The sequence below is a fragment of the Siniperca chuatsi genome, linkage group LG5 (assembly GCF_020085105.1).
Source record: "Siniperca chuatsi isolate FFG_IHB_CAS linkage group LG5, ASM2008510v1, whole genome shotgun sequence".
Taxonomy (NCBI): Eukaryota; Metazoa; Chordata; class Actinopteri; order Centrarchiformes; family Sinipercidae; genus Siniperca; species Siniperca chuatsi.
In genome coordinates this window covers 24,182,015-24,202,293 of record NC_058046.1, presented here as the reverse complement: position 1 = coordinate 24,202,293, position 20,279 = coordinate 24,182,015, and the positions used below count along the sequence as shown (strand labels likewise).

Genomic DNA, 20,279 nt, shown 5'->3' with positions numbered 1-20,279 from the left:
CCATTATAATACTTAACAATTTGGTCAAATTGAATACAATATTTTTGTTATATTCTAGTTTATTGTGAAGAGTAGTCAGTTGGGGCGGGTTTAGAGCAACAATAAGCTCTGCATCTTCTCTGGAAGATTGTTTTTCCTGTCCAGGATTAGAGGCCTTCATAGAGAGAACTAGTGTACATACACGCATACACAGACACACACAGCATAACACACTAATAGGGGAAATCTCACAGAAATACAGACAGACAGAGAGAGAGACACAATGTCAGGATCATAGTCAGGATTTTAGAAATATTGAAATACTGAGGTAATGAGTTCCCCTTAGTTACTGTTGCAACAGTAACAGACTTACTACTAGAAATTCTTAGTTTTCTTTCTCAAGCTGACTTGTTTGAGAAAGAATCTCTAATTTTTTTCTTACTCTATAGATTTTTCATGTTTAATTATTCAGTTAAATTATATTTTCTGTGTAACGAAGTAGTCTAAGCTCAAATATTAGGCTATATAAGATTATTTAACATAATTTGTTTAAATTCTAAATGAAGGTCTAAGTGTGGCCTTCTCCACGCTGCCAATAAACTGGTAGAGAAATATGGAATCCTTTATTTAGTTATTGGCCTACAAGTAATTTAAGTAAGTTTAACACTCGAAAATACCTGAATGATCTTATAAAATATCCACCATGTGTACATTTTACATTTTACATAGAATGTAAACTCCTCCCAGGTTCCTCAAACATGGGGACATGACCATAGTGTCCTCAATGGTAGCTACGACCCTGCACACTCTACAGACAGACTAACACACACACACTCACATGATTGTAGAATAAACACACACACTCCACTAGGAAGCTCACATGTACTTACCATGACACATTAATGACAAACCAACCAACATGGAGAATGGCCATTAAGGGGCCTATTGACCTCCATTAATGACTCGCAGAGTCATATTAGTTCACAGGGGACACATTACTCAGGAGTGTGTTCATGTCTGTGTGCTCAAATGTGTGTGTCTGTCTGCCTCCCTGTATTTTGACTTTATTTGAATCTATGCAGGTTTTTTTTTGACAAGGCAGATAATTATCTCTTCCATTTGTTTATCTATCTTTTTGTGTCTTTGTGCCTCTTTCTTTTGTGTCTGTATCGTTGTTGCTGCAGCAACCATTTTTTGGCAGAAAAATGCATAATATAACCTAGGATGTGTGCCATTAAGAGCAGCGGCGGAAGCAGACAGTATCGGCCCGGGGATAATGATAGCTGGATGGGATAGCGAGGATTAGCACACAGCTAAGCTTGTTGTGACCACAGATTGCACTTGAAATGAGCACTGCCGGGCCATCGCCAGGGTGGATTAGAGTTGTGTTGGACTGGTGGAGCCGGATGGATGACTACATGGTTTACTTAAAGGCTGGCTAGAGGGTTTAATGGCTGGCTGACTGGTTAGCTGGTCTTCTGGCTGGGTGGCTGGTTTGTTGCCGGGATTGTTGAAAGTCTGGCAGGCTGCCCTCTGTAGCTGTCACTGGCAGGGAAGAGAGCCATCGAGCTCTTGGATCAACAGGTCATAATGTCGGGTCATGAGCCAGAGTGATTGCTACTGATTTAGGCTACACTGGAGAGATTTGCAGCATACAGTATTTCTACAGCAACTGCTAATGAAAGAGCAATTCATACTTACTTCTAGATTACTAGATGCATTAAGGTATTAGTATATGAAGCCACAGAGTGTACAGGGACAGTTAACATCAAATAATCCTTCATCGACAGGTTTCTCTCTCTCTCTTTGGCACTCTTAGTTGCATCTCTGACGGAGATACTGCACAAATGATGTACACTCAGTTGCCAAATTAGAATGTACAAAACTGATGAACTAATGGTGTCTAACAGCCCTGCAATAAATCCAACTTTCATGAAGGTTATGATGTTCAGTTTTTGAGGTGTTGATTACCCTTCATGGTAATTTCAGAGGCTGTAGTTTGTGCTGCCAAATTGTATTGCGTTACACTGAGAGGTGTTTCTAATATTAAGTCTGCCCTCATTAACATAAATGGAGTGGACAAAATATAAACACCTCTCATGTAAGAACACCTGATAAACTGACTAATGAGAAATATTGTAAAACAATGTAATTGTTTAATCAACTGGACTACACTGAAAGAAGAGGTGTAGTGGAATTATTAACATATCTACATTAACACAAGGTGTACAGAGACAATTCTGGAGATTGGATGTTAACTAAGGAGATTTATGACATTGAATAAAATAAATAATATACTATAAAATGTGACTGTCCTCTCAAATTATCCTCAATTATATGAACAGAAACTACATTTCCACGGTGCCATCTCAAACTAATAAAAGTAGCAAACATAGTGACAGAAGCATGATTATTTTTTATATGTTCTAATACTCGTACTGTTCTGTATCCACCCATCAAGTCTGTTGTGCACTTTAAGCACATCTCACATCACATTTGTGTACCTGCGTTTAAAATCATCAGTAAACAAGTGAACTGATTACACTTTTGCCAGACAGAAATTCATAACTTTAAGAGAACTTATAAATGTCTTTAACACTCTATACACTAACACTATAACACACACACACACACACACACACACACACACACACACACACACACACACACACAAAGACATAGGATTAACCTGTTTTGACCCCTTAAATACAACCTTTCGGTTGAGGTCATCAAGCCGCACTCTGACTAACTCTGTGATAATACCAGCTCACACTAGTCACCACTAGATATGATTGTGCTCTTGTCATGTTGGAAAAGACTTTGTGGTGAATATTTTAATCTTGATCTCAGAGTAGTACAACACCACATGGGTGCATGAATGGAGACTGCACAATGCACCATTTTGAAGGCAGCAACAGGCCTCATTAGCTGCACCACATCCTGGTTATCTGATCTCCATGCCCAGTCTGACTTGTACCAATGCTTGTAACTTATGACTCACCTCAGGATCAAAGGCACTAGTGTCAAACTACCTGCCAAAGCCACATTTCCTGACAAAATGATACCAAGGATGTGCTAACATATGAAACCGGAGACCCTCATTTGAAATAGGAGCTGTTCTGGTCAGTCTTAGTCAGCACTGATGCTATGCAGGTGATGAGATTTGTGTTAAAGGAGAAACATGAATGTACAGTAATAGTGTAGTAATAGGTACTCTAATGTGAGACAGACAGAGAAAGATGCTTTAATGTGGTATTATCACTTTATTTTTAAATCGGGCTTCCCCTTTGCATTAGGCAGTGGTGGACTGTAACTAAGTACATTTACTCAAGTACTGTGCTAAAGTACAAATTTGAGGTAATTGTACTTTACTTGAGTATTTCCATTTTATGCAGCTTTATACTTCTACTCCACTATTTCAGAGGCAAATATTGTACTTTTTACTCCACCATATTTGTCTGACAGCTTTAGTTACTTTTCATATTACAATTTTTCATACCCTTCCTGTCCAGTTATAACCAGGTATCTCCAAATTTGGTGATTTTGAATTTGACAACAGGGCTGTTTTTCTGAGCTCATGAAAAGATGACTTTTTAGAAATATGTGGTTCTCACAGGACAGCGACGCTACAAACATATGATGATCTTATATAATATGATACTTTGCTGTAGATTAAATTACCCAACACTATATAAAGTAGTTAAAATGAGCTCAACCATGAACTTCTACAGCAGTAAAATGCAACATACACATTAATGCAGCAATAATATTAATCTGAAAACATAATATATATAAATAGTAAAACACTGACAGGGACCATTTTTCTACATTATGAATGCTTTAACTTTTGATACTTTGAGTAAATTTTGCTGATAATACTTTTACTTAAGTTTTGAATCCAGGTCTTTTACTCATAATGGAGTATTTTCACAGTGTGGTATTTGTACTTTTACTTAAGTAAAGGATCTGAATACTTATTCCACCACTGGCATTAGGGAATTTATTTTACCCTTCTGCCAAATCGAAAACTATTCTTTGCTCAGTTTACACCCTTTAGCTACAAACTCAGTTTGTTTCATTGTTACGCACAGTAAATGATACACACACACAAGTCATACTATTAGCTTTGTTCCATATCACCTTATAAAGCTGATATGGTGATCTTAACTTTCAATTTGAAATAAAAGAAATAAAACTATCACCCACGTTTTGGAATCCCTCCATTGTCTTCCAATTGCCTTCAGAGTACATTTGAAGACTTTATTGATTTCCTATATGGGATTAAATGGATTACTCTGAATCTACACTACACTTATCAACTCCTAATGTCTCTATGGACAATTATGTATTGTAGTTTAAAAGGTGATTTAGAGCGCCTTCTGTACCAGTCTGCCAAACAGAAAGCTGCCCCCATCTCCATCAAATTGTTTGCTTCATTTAACCGACAGGATCAATAGTACAATTGAGTACAGGCCTCTTCCCTCTGCTCATAGCCTAGTCTTATTTCCACTTATTTAATATGAAGTTAAAGAAATCATTTTCACTTCAGTTAAAAGTACTTTCATCCACTTAGATGTGCCTTGTATCAGTAAGTAGAATCTTATTCTGAAGAAAAGTTTCTCAGCTCTCGAGGGGTTGGCGGTGGTTTTACAAGCAAAGAAGAATAGTGTACTTGAGGTCACAAAAGTACAATATTTTCCTTAAAATGGATTCTCAATTGAAAGAACTGTCAAATCCTGTACAAAACTTGGGTGTTTTTAACAATTAAAGATGTTCCTAGTATAAAGATAACCACCTCAGGCAAAGAAACAAGTGAAAAAGTCAAGGACATATCACAGTTTTCATGACAAGAATTTTATTTTCTTTTTTTTTATTACATTTTGGATTAAATTAAAGAGTTTTTTTTTCTTTACAACATACATTAAGCTGTGAATCAGATGTTAAGGAAGTGAAGAGTAGGGCAAAAAACTTTGTGACGTCACAATATCTTACAAGCTTACAAAGTTCAAAAGGTTGAGAAGTTGAGAAGAGAGTTGATTTGCATCTAATAGCAGTGTATTATAACAAGGGTGAAAGACAAAAAAGGCACACACCAAAGAACGTCACTGTCCACAGCAGCCTTCACAGTCAAACCCAATCCAGTCCAACATTCAAACCTTACTCTGACATCAAAACACTTGATGTTACAGAGTCTTAAATGCACCCACAGCTAAATTTATTCGTCAACACAGGATGTGGACATTTAACCTTCTAACCCAGACAGATTTTCTTGTTCAAACCCTGTGTGGACACGGCAATTCTCCAAGGTGAGAGATGAAACAACTGAACATTTCGAGACAAGAAATATTTAGTTGTAGATCAGCATTATTCCAGGCCTGGGAAAGTTGCTGGTTCATGCACTCCTCAATACACTGGAGGGTGTAAATAGGGCCTTGTAGTGTCCAGTAACCAGTCTACAATGCAGTGGAATTCTGGGATTCTGGGAATCACTGGGATAACTGTCTCAGCTGACCCCAGGCCGTGTTTCTGAAGAAGCACCTTCCCCCCAGCTCCTGCTTTGACCTAATCTGTTGCACATGACCCCGTCATTTGCAACCAAACCCTGCAAGCGTCTTTGTACACATGTTAGTCAGGTCACAGATTCTACACGTCCTTCTCACGTTAGCTGTGGATTGAGACATAGTTGGCTTTCCTCCATTGAGAAACAGAAAATTGCTTGATATCATGAAAACTTTTACCTATCTACACATACAACACTAAGGGAGTGCTCTGTTGATTTAAGTGTTGGGGGGGCATGTGATCAATAAAAATCCTCAAGTAAAAAGGAAGTGAAAGCAAGAAGAATGATAGATTAGTCAAACTCTCAGCCATTCATAAGGCCTTGATAATGAGAGTTAGTGAAGCAAAATAAAAACATATCTCTAAACTTCCTCAAACTGTGTTTTCTCTTACAAAAAGGGGGTAAATAAGGTACATTTTTTTAATATTATGTTTTAAAATGTCAACTTTCTTCACAGGAACCAGCCTGTTTATGTGACTGCCGCTGCCACTGTTATGATGCACACAAGAACCCTAGAACTGTGTTAGTACACTGGGTGCTTATGTGTATCTCTCACTGTACGTTTGCTAGCGTTGACGTTGCATTATTATTGCAGTGCACCAGAAAGATACACATAGATTGGCCTTCTCAAGTAACAAATGTTAATTGCTCAGTTAATCAGTCAATCGACCGTCACTCCAAACCAACAGACAGCAAAAAAAAGCAAAAACAAATACCAGGACTTTTGAATTGTATAAAATATAAAATCAAAAACACTCACAACGTCTTCATCGACACTGCCAGCACAACATAAAGGGTTGCTTTAAGCGCATTAATGGCACAATCAGAAATGAACCACAAAGATGAGTGTGTATGTGCATGTGCATGTGTATGTGTGTGTGTGTATGTGTGAGAAAGAAAGGGTGAAAGAAGAAAGGGAATCCTCCTTCCTCTCTTTCCTCTGGACTGTAAGTGTGTTATGTCTAGGGACCAGAATTACAACAATAACACCTACATTCTTTAATTGCATTTTTATCAAACCAGGGAAATATCATGACGTAAGAAAAATAAAAAAATACTACAAGGAGACAAAGTTAACAGCTAATAAAGAAAACATTGTCACTACTTTAGGGTGTAAGGCACAAATTTACATGTGGAAAAAGAAGCAGGCAATACAGATGTTTTTATAGTTTTCTTTTTCACCTGCTCATCCGCGTGATGCCGCTAGAAGAGACGATACGTTCCAAGATGGAGGCATCGCTCCGTTTGCTTGCAGCGTCACTTACAGCTTCTTTTCATATGTGTGTATGCAGATTCCTGTACTGTTGCTGCAGCTGCTTCTCTTATATTTGCAACATGCAACAGTGAGCTTTGATGGCACTGGTAAGCCAGCAACCAATCAGGACAAATGTTACTGACTCACACAAAACCACAGTGCTGATTGGGGGGATGCTCATTGGAGGAGTGAAAGGGTGAGATTCAGGAAGTCTTTTTTATGATTGGTCTAAAACAATGGAAATTCTGGTCCATAAAGGTAAAAGTCCCTGTCTGGCACAGTTTAAATAAATATCTCCTCCTCTTCACAGAGGTCACATATATCTTAAGCTGCAGGTCCCACTGAGCACACAGTAAGACCTAGTGGACCTTTAGTCGTCAAGAAAGTTCTACGGGCTCCAGTTTAATGACTTTAAATACTTTTTTTTCTCACACTTGATTAATTAATATTAAAAGATCTCTTCTCTGTCCTCCCTCTCTCTCCGAGCCTAAAAAGTCTTTTTTTTTCAAAAGCACTTCATAAAAATAAATACAACAAGCTATTAGTATTAACAGTCGTGTTATTCAGTAACCAGTACAGTAGAAGATTCCTCTGGCCCAGGCTTTCAGTCAAACCCAGGCAGGACTTGATTGCTGTAACACTGAGAGGCTTTCACAGTTTCTCACAGAACTCATGCAGCTGTCTGTACTTTCAGTCCGAGCTCAACCTCTCTGAGTTCCCATTCCTCAAGGTACTGTACAACGATTATTCTCCAGACCTCCCGTGCTGTCTTCTTATGTGCTTTTACCAGCATGATAAAGTATCAAGTCAAGTCACAGTGGCCAAAGACACCACAAACAAGAGAGCCACCGCCTTGGATGCTACAGGGTGCCATTGGATGAAATATTCAGGACAGCATCATCTTCTTCTGTTTCAGTAGCACATGTTCCCATGTGTGTTTACAGAGAAACTGGAAGCCAGCCAGAGCATGTGCTCGATGACGGCAACAAATGACGACAACCATTTGTATAATATTTACATATTTATATAAAAGAAAGTGTTTTCTTAAAAAAAAACTGTGTTGCATTTTCCACTGTACTGTACACCAAAAACAAACAAACAAAAAAACACTAAAAGGAGATGCAAGTTGTACAGTATTCCCTGTTCTTTCTCTCTTTCAGGAAAAAAACTTTCACTACTGTCCGTTCACATTGGGCTGACTGGCTTACTAGCTGACTATGTGCACGAGTCACTGGACTTGACTTTTGTCGAGAGTGAGACTACGGAGGGTTTGGGGGGGACATCAGGCTTGAGATATTTGATGCCCGTTCGAGGCAGTGAGCCGTAGGAACTCATTCCAGGTTGCCGTGACAGAGATATGCCCTGTGCTGTCATTTGTATGGAGTCCACCCGCTGAGGTGCAGGGGGCGGAGTCTCCACACGGTTGAAGCTGTGATGTCTCGCCAAATGGGAGGAGTTAGATGAGTTGGTGTTGTGCTTCTTGAGAGCGGAGGATCCGGAAGCGGCAGATGCTGATCCTTTCCGGAGCCCGTAGACTGACGAGTGGACCTCCAGGCGTTTGCCCATCTGTGGGACAGCTGGAGGGATAGTGAGAGAGGCCTCTCGTTGGGGCACACGTGGCGGCAGCACCCCATCTGGATCCACCATGTTGAGGTTGTGACAGGGGCTCTTGACTGTCTTATACTCCAGGGTGGCCCCCTGGTCATCCATGACACTGTGGCCCATGCTGAGGTCACTGTGGTGGGGCTGCTCCACGTACTCGTGCTGGTAGGACTGCTGGTGCTGCTGCAGATGAGGCTGGAGCTGGTGCTGATGCTGTGGCAGAGGCAGGACTACCACGCTGGGGATGTGCCCCGGTGAGGCCCTCAGGGGCAGGTCTGTAGAGATAACAGGGGAGCCCATTGGTGGCATGTCCTTGGTGCAAGCATTAATGAGGTTCTGGTTCCTCTCCCACTCCCGGCTGCCCCGGCTGGGCTTACGACGCGGCTGCATGGGGGTGGATTCAGGCGTTGGCAGAGCAGTGAGGTCCAGGTGGTGCTGGTCTGCTTTTATCAGCATCTTCCCATTTGGTGTCAGTCTCCCATTGTGCATCAAAGGAGTGAGGATTGCCTCGGGGCGACCGTCTTTGGCCTGTGTCTCAAACAGGCCTGTCAGCTTGGTCACACTGTTCATGGATCCCCGGCGGGAGTGGAGGTGGTGGCTGTCCTTTTCCTTGCGGCCAGTTAGGTCCATGTCTCGCCGCCGGTGGTCACAGACACAGTAGACAATGATGCCAGAGAAGATGGCACCCATGGCAAAGGCTAGGATGACAGCGATAGCCAACAGGGTCACGGGAACTAGCTGGTCACGACCCTTCTGGTAGCTCTCACGGATCACACCTGCAGAGAGACGTGGAGATGACAGTCAGACTGGCAGACTAAAAGAAGGAGAGATGATAATGCTGCTGCTGCTGCTGCTGCTGTGTGTTGGGGGAACCGGTTTCTAAGAAAAATAGAGCTGTTGGGAAAGATGCTTATTATTAGACTAACCAAAAAATAGAAAACAATATTGAATTACAATAATTAAAAGATATTTTTTGGGTAAAAAGATTAGAGGTTTAAATAATTTCATGAAAAACATGCAAATGAAGATGGGTTTATCCCATCATAAGGAATACCTATTCAAAACAGGCACAAGTGGTAGCTTGAAGTAGCAACATTCAATATTTCCCGAAAATCCAATCTTAGACTGAAAATGTGTTTTGGAGGGGTGATTATGATTCACATTTTAAATCCCAGATAAACCCCGCTGCTGAAATGAAAAAAAGATATGAGTGCAGATAAAGGAGCCTGAAATACCCAAACCCTTTCTTCTCATTGATGCAAATGTGAGACTTTTAATAAATCTTCATAAATGGATCCAATCTCATGAATCACAGAGGATACATTAAAAAGCCTCTGATTAGGCGCTAAATCCAATGAGCTGTGTCATCAGTGTCTTGTGAAAGCGCCACTTTCAAAGACTGGCAAAGGCGCGCTGCGATACGGTCAAATAAAAGATAATTCAATAAAAGCAGCTATGAAGTATTCTAGCGGTGGGAGAGTGGGAGCATGAAGGCTGTGTGTAATAAAATGGGGTCAACAATAATCTGCACACACATACACACAAGTGTAGACACATGCATGTGTAGATAACTAATGCAGCACTCTGTTCCTTGGGTTAAACACACCAGTCTACAGCAGAGAGATTTATAATGCGTTCACACATGACCTGTGGCCAACACAGATCAGTTACCACAGACAGAGGATTAGGCAGGTGGGCTCTATCATGTAAAAAGCTCCCACAGTGCGCCCGCTGGTCTTGATAACGTGACTCAGTTACACATGTGCAGTCATTGTCTCATATCGTGGTATATATTATTCACTGCAATGCAATGCAAAAAAGATGGAAGCGTTCTGGATGATATAACTAAGGACAATAACCTGATATTCATTTGTATGAATGGAATTCAGTTTCACATAATCCATTATGCCAGTGGGTTTCCTATACAGAGGAGGTGTGTTTACAGTGAATCTATATTCTAAAATAAGCACTACGTAGGTGATATTATTTCTATAACAACTTTCAGAAATCACGGACATTTTAATTTACTAGGAATTTACACAAAGGTGGCAAGAATGGCTGAAAATGGTGATTGATTGAAATGATTGTCTCTTGTTTCACATCTTTCTCGGGATTTGCATATATAAAAGCTTGTTTAGTTACCCTCTTACGACTCTACCTTGTTTATGTCTTGTCTGGTGATTTTCTCAACAGGAAAGTCACTTTTAAATGTGAAATGTATTTTGAAAAGTGTAATACTGTACTGTATAAAAAAATAAGAATACCTAAAATAATAATAACAGATATTTAAATACATAACATCTACATGAACATTCAATTTGTTCCTCATAACACACACCGTACACTATACACTGCCCACAGGAAATTGACAAAACAAATACATTAAAAAAATACCTTAGTATGAGCTGCAAACACCAAAGTTTAACACAACACAGTAAGCAAAACACAAACAGATTGTTGCAATTTTGTCTTTTTACAGTTTGCTATTCATCATAGATCATCATAAAAGTCTTTCAATTTGCTCTGTGATTTTCCAAAAGAAGATGTTACAAAATGTAGTGTTAGTTGCAATAATTCTGTAAAATCTTCTTTCTGTGTCTCCTCAGCGAGACATAACGCAGACACAGAGACAACGTGGTAATCTGTTCTCGTGGAACCGAAATCCACACTCTCTTAAACTAACATCCATAATCCTCGCTCGCTGCAGTCATACTTCATTGGACCAAAAACACGACTTAAAAACCGTTTTCCTAGCCTGAAATAAAGGAATGCCTGAGTCTCTGCGTTGACTTTTCAAGCTCAACCTGGATAAAAAAGAGGGGTTACTTTTGCTCAGATCATTCCTTATTTTTTGTAAAAACAAAACTTCACTTTTGTCTTTAATAGAGTGCTGACAACATGCAGCTCAGCCATACCTCATTTAGTGTTAAACAAAAGGTTTAAAAAATACTTTTCTGGCCAAAATCGTTTCTTATCAAGGACGTGCCTTGCTTTGGAGATAGTGTGAGAAGTGATGAGTGTTATATGTAGTGAGCATTAAGGTTTGACATGTGTTATGCTGTGGACTCGTGTGACCAAATGGCCCGCCTGTCTGACGAAACATCTGCTTCCCATCTCATACAGTAACATCTGCGAATGAGAGAGATACTTTTCCTTGCTGCTATCTTTCATTTTGTTGACTTTCTGCTGTCCTCACTTAGATCTTTTTTTTCCTGACTTTCTGCTACTTCTCATCTTCACAGAAACACTGAATCACTTTTCTGACTTTCTTCTTGTTTCAGAGTGTTTTCTTTCACACTGCTAAGCTTCCATATGGTAAGTGTCCTTTTCAGTGGAAACTGGGAAGACTGTAATTATAACCTTGTGGTCTTTGTGAGTTATCATACTTGGGCAAAAACGACAATGGTGATGGGTGCCATTTGAGAGCAGCTGGGTTAAGCACTTCAGCGAAAAAAGAAGAAAAAGGAAGAGGGAAGAGGAATACAGCCTCACCTGAGAAGAGGAGCCCTGAAAGTCTCCAAAAAACCATTTACGTAAGAAAATGAAAGTGCAAGCATAAACAAATACTTTGGCAAAGCTCTCGTTTTTCCATAATCCTTGTTAAATGTAAATACATTCATCCATCTCTGTCTGTGGTGCTTACATGCTGAAAGAGCAAGTCAAAACTGTTATGAATTTTCATGAGAGTGAATTTATTGCTGCTAAAGGTTAACTTTCTTCGACCGGGGATTTGGATTTCACATTGAATAACAAAGGCGGAGGGAAGCAGAGCCAAACGGGTGTCCATTCTGGTGAAGGAGGCGAACTGTGGAGTTGGATCTTTGTCTTCTATTCCGGGTGTGGGAGCCGAGGTTAAAGCCCTATTTAACCTGCACTGCATGGTTCTTCCTGTCTGCGTCTTTAAAAAAAAATAAAAAATCCTTTCATTTTTTTTCTCACTGTTTCTCCCCTTCCATCCATCACTCATGTCTCGCGCACTTGCACACACTTCTGGAGGGTACTTAGCCCAAGGCCTTAGGTAAAACGCGAAACAAAGAAAAAGAGGGAACTTTGAAGACTTCCATCTTTCATGTGAGGAACTGTTTCTCATATGAACATCAAAGAGAATCAAAGTAGCCACAGAGGACACAGGATCTGTCTCTGTCGAATCACACGACTTCAGGGTTTTGAATCAAGGTGGCTACGCTGCTCATTTTTCGGGGCCCGTTTGTGATCTTGGCAAAACTTTTCAAAACTTTCACTACGTGACCTTGAAAAGTATTGTTAAAAGTGTTGCTAAAACCCACAGATTTTCTGCTTTAGTCTCATCTTGTTGGGGTTCTGACTATACAGTGACTTATAATCTTCTGGTTTCAACTCTTGCCTCGCCCCCAGAATGCCTTGCAAGGCATCCTGCAGTTCGACACTTCTCTCAGCGGTTGAATTGATTTGAATTTCACACCGCCTCAGGCCTCAACATTCAGATATTAAACACATATCTCAGATACTCAGATATTTCTCGCTGTCAAAACAGCCTGGGTCGGCAACACTTACTTGTAAATCAGAAACATTGTAATCTGCTGTGACTGGAACTTGTGAATGCTCTCTCTCTGTCTGTCTGACACACATAGACACTCTTACACTCTTTTAATCTCTTCAGAAGCACCAACTGACTTAAGCCCACAGAGCTTGCCTTTGTGTTGGTGTTGGGGAAACTTCAAAGGTAGTTAAACATCACAGAGAGGTTACGGAGAGGGCCCTAACCTCTGACTACAGGCTGTTACACAAAATGATAAAAATCTTAATCAGACTTAACTGCATTCACTGACGTGTCACTTGTTGAAAGACAGAACAGTGGAGCTTGTCAACTAATGGGGAAGAAGAAAGATGAAGGCGAGGAGCAGACAATGTTTAGAGCCTTACATTTACTCTGCCTTCACTGCAGCGAGAGCTTTAGAAACTTCTTATTTGCTTTCAGGGACTTGCTTGTTGTCATCTTTTAAAAAGGACATTGCTGTTTAGATAATGACAGCAATTCATTAAGTTCTATTTAATCTCCAGTTAGGATATAATCCCATTAAGTCTTGTGTATGTTTACTTTCGAGAGGCACTTGCATTAATGGTGTTATTCAATATTAAAGCATTCATCAGACAATCCTGAGTCAGTGCACAGCATGGTGATGAGCCAGTAAAGATACAATTAAACCCCTAATTATATCATTCTGCACCTCAGGTATTAACACCGATGCATACAAACTGTAGTATTTAATACTCACAGGAAATCAACCTAAATTACACGTCCCTGGGAACATTTTCATCAGGTGTTTGATGCCTTAAATTGACACTTCTACTGTTTGTATTAATGGGTGATAGACTTGTTAAAAAGCACTGCCCAGCATGAATAACACAGCTAAAGTTAATCCAATTATTTCTGAATTTCACTGCTACCCCTGACTGTGCAGGTTTACTGCGAGTATTAAAATCATAAATCATAAATTTATAACAATGTGGATTTTTTTATGGAGAAAAATACTGTTGGCTCCTGTTCATTAGTATTCAATCTTGATGAGTCACTGTTACACAGATGATGACCCACTCAAGTGTATTTTATCATGCTATGACTGCTGAAAATGTGTGGCAGCTGTGTGGAAGCTTCTGACTTCTATGGATGACTAAAGTACTATGTGTGTTGCAATATGTGTTTGAATTCATCCAGTTATAAATGCAGCCTTAGATGATTATTCAGAAATGTTTTAGTATACAACAGGCCCTACATGGTACCACCAGAGAACAAAGGCTCAGCTTGTATCTACTTGATGAGTAGCTTACTCATAGACATCGTGAACGTGACCATTTAAATTCAGTTCAAAGTAGAATAATGACTGAAGCTGAATGTGGGTTAGACAAGCTTCAAAAGCACAAAAGGATGAGCTGCTGTGATATGAGATTTAGTCTCACATGGCCAAAAAGACAAAGCAAAGCTTTTGTATGAACCAGCAATGGCAAGAGGTCTGGACTGAAAAGCATAACCAAAACATAAAAATGAAAAAGTAAGCAGCAAATGTGTGTAGAAAACAAAAGCAGTCTAAGAGAACAATAAGCTAATCAGTGGAGGAAATTATGGCTTATGGCTTGACGTCAGTCAGGGAAGTGCGTAATGCCGGGAAAACATCCAGTCCACTGTTTCTATTATGATTCACAATGAGCTACGAATAATTCATCTGCCTCACAAAGGCCTATCGCAATCCTGTAGTTAATACAATATTGAAGGTGTTATAATGACAGGAATATGAGTTGTAGGATTAGGTGATTAAATAATTACTTTGCTTTTCTTGTCTTTGCTACAGTAAGAGTCGTCCTTCCTTAAAGGACCACTTCATTTCTGCTGTCAACTTTTAACCTAAATCCTATCATCCGTTTTTATAGGATTAATCTAAATCCTATCATTCTAAAGCAAGGACATATGAAACTACTAACATTACATTTCCCAATGTGCTCGCCCTCATTGGCCCCTGAAAAACATCACCAGCCAAATGCATCATCAGACAGTTGATGTCAGTTCATGTTAAACTAAAGCATCTATAAAGGAGAGATGTCTCTATAATCAGACAACCAAGGAATCCTTCTTCTATCTTGTTTTGCTCACTACTGGTATAAGAAATATAGCTGAAAGGTAATGTGTGTTATTTACTGACCACATTTAAGAGAATTGGCTACTAAAGGCTCTCTTGTTCCAGTTTTGGTTTAGTTTGCAGAGCTAATATGGAGATAAATCAGTGGTTAAATGGACCCTTCCAAACCACAATTCTGCTCTTCTAGGGGCATGTAGCTGGATGGAGTTGAGTCCATTGTAATACTGTGCATTATTAGAAAGTTTCAAACCAGAATTTGACTGTAAACAAAAAAAAAAAAATGCATTTTTTTTCTGCTAGTATCGGACGTTTTTGACAGGTTTTTTTTACAGGTAATATTCAAGATTGACACGGCATCCCCAATAATGATTGTGAAATGTTCCTTCAACTGCCTTCCAGAAAGTGAGATGAAGTGAAATACTCAGGCTATCAAGACTTTTTGGAATGAAATAAAATAGCGCTGCATCCCTGTGTGAGTGGGGTCTATCATACCACCTTAGCACACAGGTGTCAGGGAGCTGCTCTGCAAGGGTTATTTTCAGCTGCAGGCAGCTCTCTTCAGACAGTTGGTATTAACATGAAATCCTGACATGGAGGGAAATATCTCTCAATAAACTACAGAAGCTCTCGTCTAATGGCAAAGAAATATCATCAAAATGCCACGATGCTGTTTTGGAAACATGATGTTAGAAAAACTATTGTGGTTCCTCAGATTTTAATTCACAAATCAAGTTTCTGTTTATCAAGATGTAAACACTGCATCATCTTCAGTCAGTTGACACTTCTCATCCTGTGAATCATAATGAGAAAACAATCACACCAGACAACCATGTCTCCTAGAAACTACATTTATGTAATACTAATTTGCTTTCCCAGTTACATCGTGGTAAGAAGCTTAATTGCTACCTGGATTATGCTCACAGGCAACTTTTTTTTTTCTAGTGTAGGAAGTGCTACATAGATATACCACACACAAGTCATTGGGAGGTGGTCAGGGTGGATTATGGGTTTTTGTTAAACGTTAACAAAGTAAACACATCCTGTCTCGTGCTTCAAGTCACGATGACTTTTTGAATATTTAACCAAAACCGTGATCTTTCCCTAACATTAACCAAGTGCTTTGAGTGCCTTATCCTAACCCTACAAAAAAAAAGTTTAATCATGCTTTTGTTGCTATGAGCAGATATTGTAGGAAAACAAATAAAATACTTTGTCAGATAACATTTACTGAAATTTTCAGAATCAACATTTTGCCTCGTTATGTTTAATAAAAACGTAATCCTGGTGTTTCCTTTTAAATGTATTTGCTGTTGCAAGTAAGTAGTATAAAATAGTATATACATTTCTTAATTAAATCTCCTAATTTTCAAGGAGATAGGGTTGCACCAGATGCACTTGTAGATTTTTAATATTTAGCCCAACACTTATTTCAGCTGAGATTAGTTGTGTTAGCTAGGTTAACACAAAATACAGAACGTAGACTGTTCAGGGTTAAAATTGTGGCCCAGTATGAAAACAAATGACTCAGAGGGATAGAGAGAAACACTGTTGTTCACTCTGTTCAGCTACAATATCTCACTACATCTTACATCCTCTCTTATTCCCCTTTCTTCCATCTCGTTTGTTCAATTCTATTGTTCAGCCAGTTTGTCTACCTTCTATCTTTTTACTCTCTCCCTTATAACCTTCACTATTACATTATTGTCCTGTTCTGTTTAATAAATCTTTATCATGTGTGTTCCTTTTCTCCCGCTCGCCTTCTCCCCTCCCTCATTTCCCATGTCTCATCCCCTGTAGTCTCTCTACATCCCTCTTTCCTTCCACCTCTCCCCTCTCCTTCTACCCTGGATAGCTGCTGTAATGAACCCATAAATTGAAGCAACACAGCAGTGGCTACAGGTCGTGTCAGGGGAGGGTGGATGTAAGGGTGGGGGGTTGAGCCTGACAGAGAAAGGGAGAGAGATAGGACGAGGAGATAGAGCAAGGGGGGAAGCAGGGCAAGGATTCATTCCTGCAGACAGGGGAAGAGATATGACTCCAGTTGGAGAAGACACAGACTACACGAGAAGAGACGGAGGAGGAGGAGGAGTGGGGGCATAGATGGAGGAGGAAAAGAGACACAGAGAGATGGGGGGAGGGGCATTGGGGGAGGAGGCTCCATAAATTGGTTCAGGAATTAATTTGCTTCTAGGTAAGGTATAGCCTTGGAACATGCCATCCCAGTCAGATGAGAGGTCCTGTGGAAGGGAGACTGATCACAATGGCAGCAGATGGTGGAAAGTGGCAGGGCTGGTGGTTTCCAGGGGACAGGGTGAGCGATGGGAGGCAAGGGGAGAGGTGTATGGTAGGGTGACAGAAGTGGAAGAAAATATAACAGAGACAGATGAGGCCCAGACAGACATATAGACAGACAGACACCAAGCTCAAATGTACTGTGAAACACAAGCGGCCACCTGGTAACTGCGATGGCCCCACTGGAATGCTGTATAATGATGCTGTTGGGTGCTAAATATCATCAGTGTGTGAATACTCATCACTTTGCAGCATTTCTAATTACTCTGGTGGTGTTGGGCTAATACATATTGGCAGCACTGTAATATTCATTAGCAGATACGATTCTACAATGTCTCGACTGCAAATGAAAAAGTTGGGGAGTAATTGTAATTTCTTTTAAATCACAAACAAGCTTGCAAACGACTTTGGATATGAGCTAATACATTTTCACGCAAGCATAAACTTTTTTTTTACTTAATTTGAGAGACTGATGGTACGGTTAAATGTGTATCCCCTTATTTCTTCTGTAAAATGGGCTGCATAGATTTATCTCTGAGGCATTAAAATGCAGATAAAATGACTCATTTACTTAGTTTCTGACTCCATAATCATTTCTCATATATTGATTCCATTTTCACTTTCACATACGCAGTTTGCAAAGTTTTCACAGTACAGTTGACACCTGAATACTGAGGGCGACAGGAAGGAAGAGGAGGCAGGATGGGTGGAGCGGGAAATGAATACTGTTGACTGTGGCGCTCAATTTGCCATGCTGAAAAGCATTAAGCTGCATGGAGGCAAAACTGCTTAATACCATCAAAGCAATCAAGGCAGGAAAAAGGCAAATATATAAATAGCAAACAAAAAGACACAGTCTCAGACCAAGCCATGCAAAATATCAAGAACTGCTCACAAGAAACCAACACAAGAAAATCAAACAAATCTCATCAGAGCTTATTCGTATTGGAAAGGAAAAAGAAAAGACTGTTGAGCTGAAATTGAAATAGAACTGATAAATACTGAAACAAGCTACAAATGTGTCTTATAAAAATGATAATAATAACAATAATGATCATACAGAAAAAATAGCAGGAAGCATTGTTTTGAAAAGTGAAGCCCAGTTGCAGTTACCTGAGCATGGGTTGCCTTCACACCCCCAAGTTCCAGAAACCTGGAACTTTTATTATTGCAAGACAGCTTTTAGCTTTTTTTATGTGTGATTCTCAAAGTACAGCATTCCTCACCATTCCTTGTAATTCCTCGAGTAATATTACTCCTGCTCAGGTAAAGGCAACAAGGGGAGCGACAGCATGTTGTGATGCTGGCTGTAGGCATGCTGTCTGAAGTGTCTGCCACCATTGTGCTTGGATCTACCTACTGGTGCCTTACTACTTCCAGCTGACACGCTGCAGTCTGTTTATTCCATAGACAGGAGATACTGCAGTATGTATTGTGACAGACTGAACCACCTTATATTAGTGTTTGTAATTATGAGAGACGGTATGTATTTAGCTAGCCCCAGTTTGTACCTCTCATGTATTAACATTACATGTGAGTCACATCACTTTCTGATATAACAAAAATATATACCTGTCGATCCTACCTATCAGCACTTACTGCTGTTCTGAAGGTATTTCCAAAATTTCTTTTAAACATCTGGATGAAACAATATTTTGTCCGTTGCACCATAAAAAAAGATTTTTACCTGTTTCTTAGGTTGCAACTCAACCAGGTAGCCAGATATGACATAGGTCTTTGCTTTTGGGAAACATTAGCAAAATACAAACCTTTTATTTTGGATGAAAAAATATAAAATATTCTAAAGTAACATCACTATATACCAATATAACTGATAATTCATTTTAAAATTTTGGTTCACATTGAGTAAGAAGATGTGATGTCATTTCCGGCTAGCATCTTGGTTTGGATTAAGAAAAAGAGGCGCAACTTGAGAAACAAGTTGCAAAATCTTTGCTATGGTGCAAAGACAGAATACTCTTTTAATTCATATCGTTAGAAGAGTCTATGGGCGAATTCTGGATATACCATCAGAACAGCTGTAAGTGATGTCAAATGACCTGGCTTTGTCAAAAATCACTGGGTATATATTTTTTGGAAAATTGGATGCTTGGTGCTGTGACTCGAATGTAATGTTAATACGTGAGAGGCACACATTGAGGCTAGTTTTTAGCATGGAAATACCCACTGCAGCTCATTTATTTTATAGGAACTTCAATGACATGTCTTAGTCTTTAGCTCATTAGGTGCTCTGTTTTTCTTTCTGGATCTTTCTTTATATACAGTATGTCTATTGAAAGTCCCTTCCATGCTAGCATTCATGATGAATCACCATTATTAATAATCAATATCTCCTCAAGGCCATGGTGATGCTGCTCTAGTAGCATAACTATGTAATGTAGCAGGGACATGCTGCATGTTGTTTTAATGTGATCTGTAATAGGTCTATCTGTTTTATTAAGGGACAAATTGACGTTTTTTCTTCCCCCCTCCAATGTGTCATCCTTCTCGTCTCCTTCCCTTCTCTCCTTTTTTCTCTGTCTCATTTATCCAACGAGCCGTCCTTGAGGCGGTGCAGCATTAGGCAGGTTGTTAACACAGGAGAAAAGGGTGTTCAATGTCATGTCACTGTGTCGCAAAGCATGACAGAGCCTGGGACCGGGCCATCTTCTCGAGGAAATAAATACATCGCCATCTTCCTTTTCAGAGTGTAATGGTCTGGATATTACATCTCCTGTGGGACATTATAGTCCACGGATAATAAATCCATCCTACAGAGTGTGCGTATGAGTGTTTGTCTGTGCATTTTTCTCAAAGAGCACATAATGTGTATCTGTCTGCATATGTATGTACTGTGTGTTTGTATACATTTCTGTGGGGGGGTTATGTGCACAGTGTGAGGCAATTTATCCCCTAGAGAGAAAGTGATCCACTATCTCTACACTTCGTCAGCTGGAAGCAGCCAGGCAGCCGTAAATCT

General features: G+C 39.8%; 1 protein-coding gene across 3 annotated transcripts in view; it reads right to left on the bottom strand.

The window, feature by feature from the left end:
* Positions 1-6,523: 6,523 nt before the first annotated feature.
* The window catches only part of sema6a (sema domain, transmembrane domain (TM), and cytoplasmic domain, (semaphorin) 6A), a 108,704-nt gene continuing 94,948 nt past the window's right edge, over positions 6,524-20,279 (bottom strand). For all 3 annotated transcript variants that reach the window (XM_044197902.1, XM_044197903.1, XM_044197904.1), the window contains one exon: positions 6,524-9,172. In XM_044197902.1, coding sequence (XP_044053837.1) covers positions 8,010-9,172 — 1,163 coding nt within the window. In that variant the 3' untranslated portion in view covers positions 6,524-8,009. The remainder of the gene's footprint in view (positions 9,173-20,279) is intronic.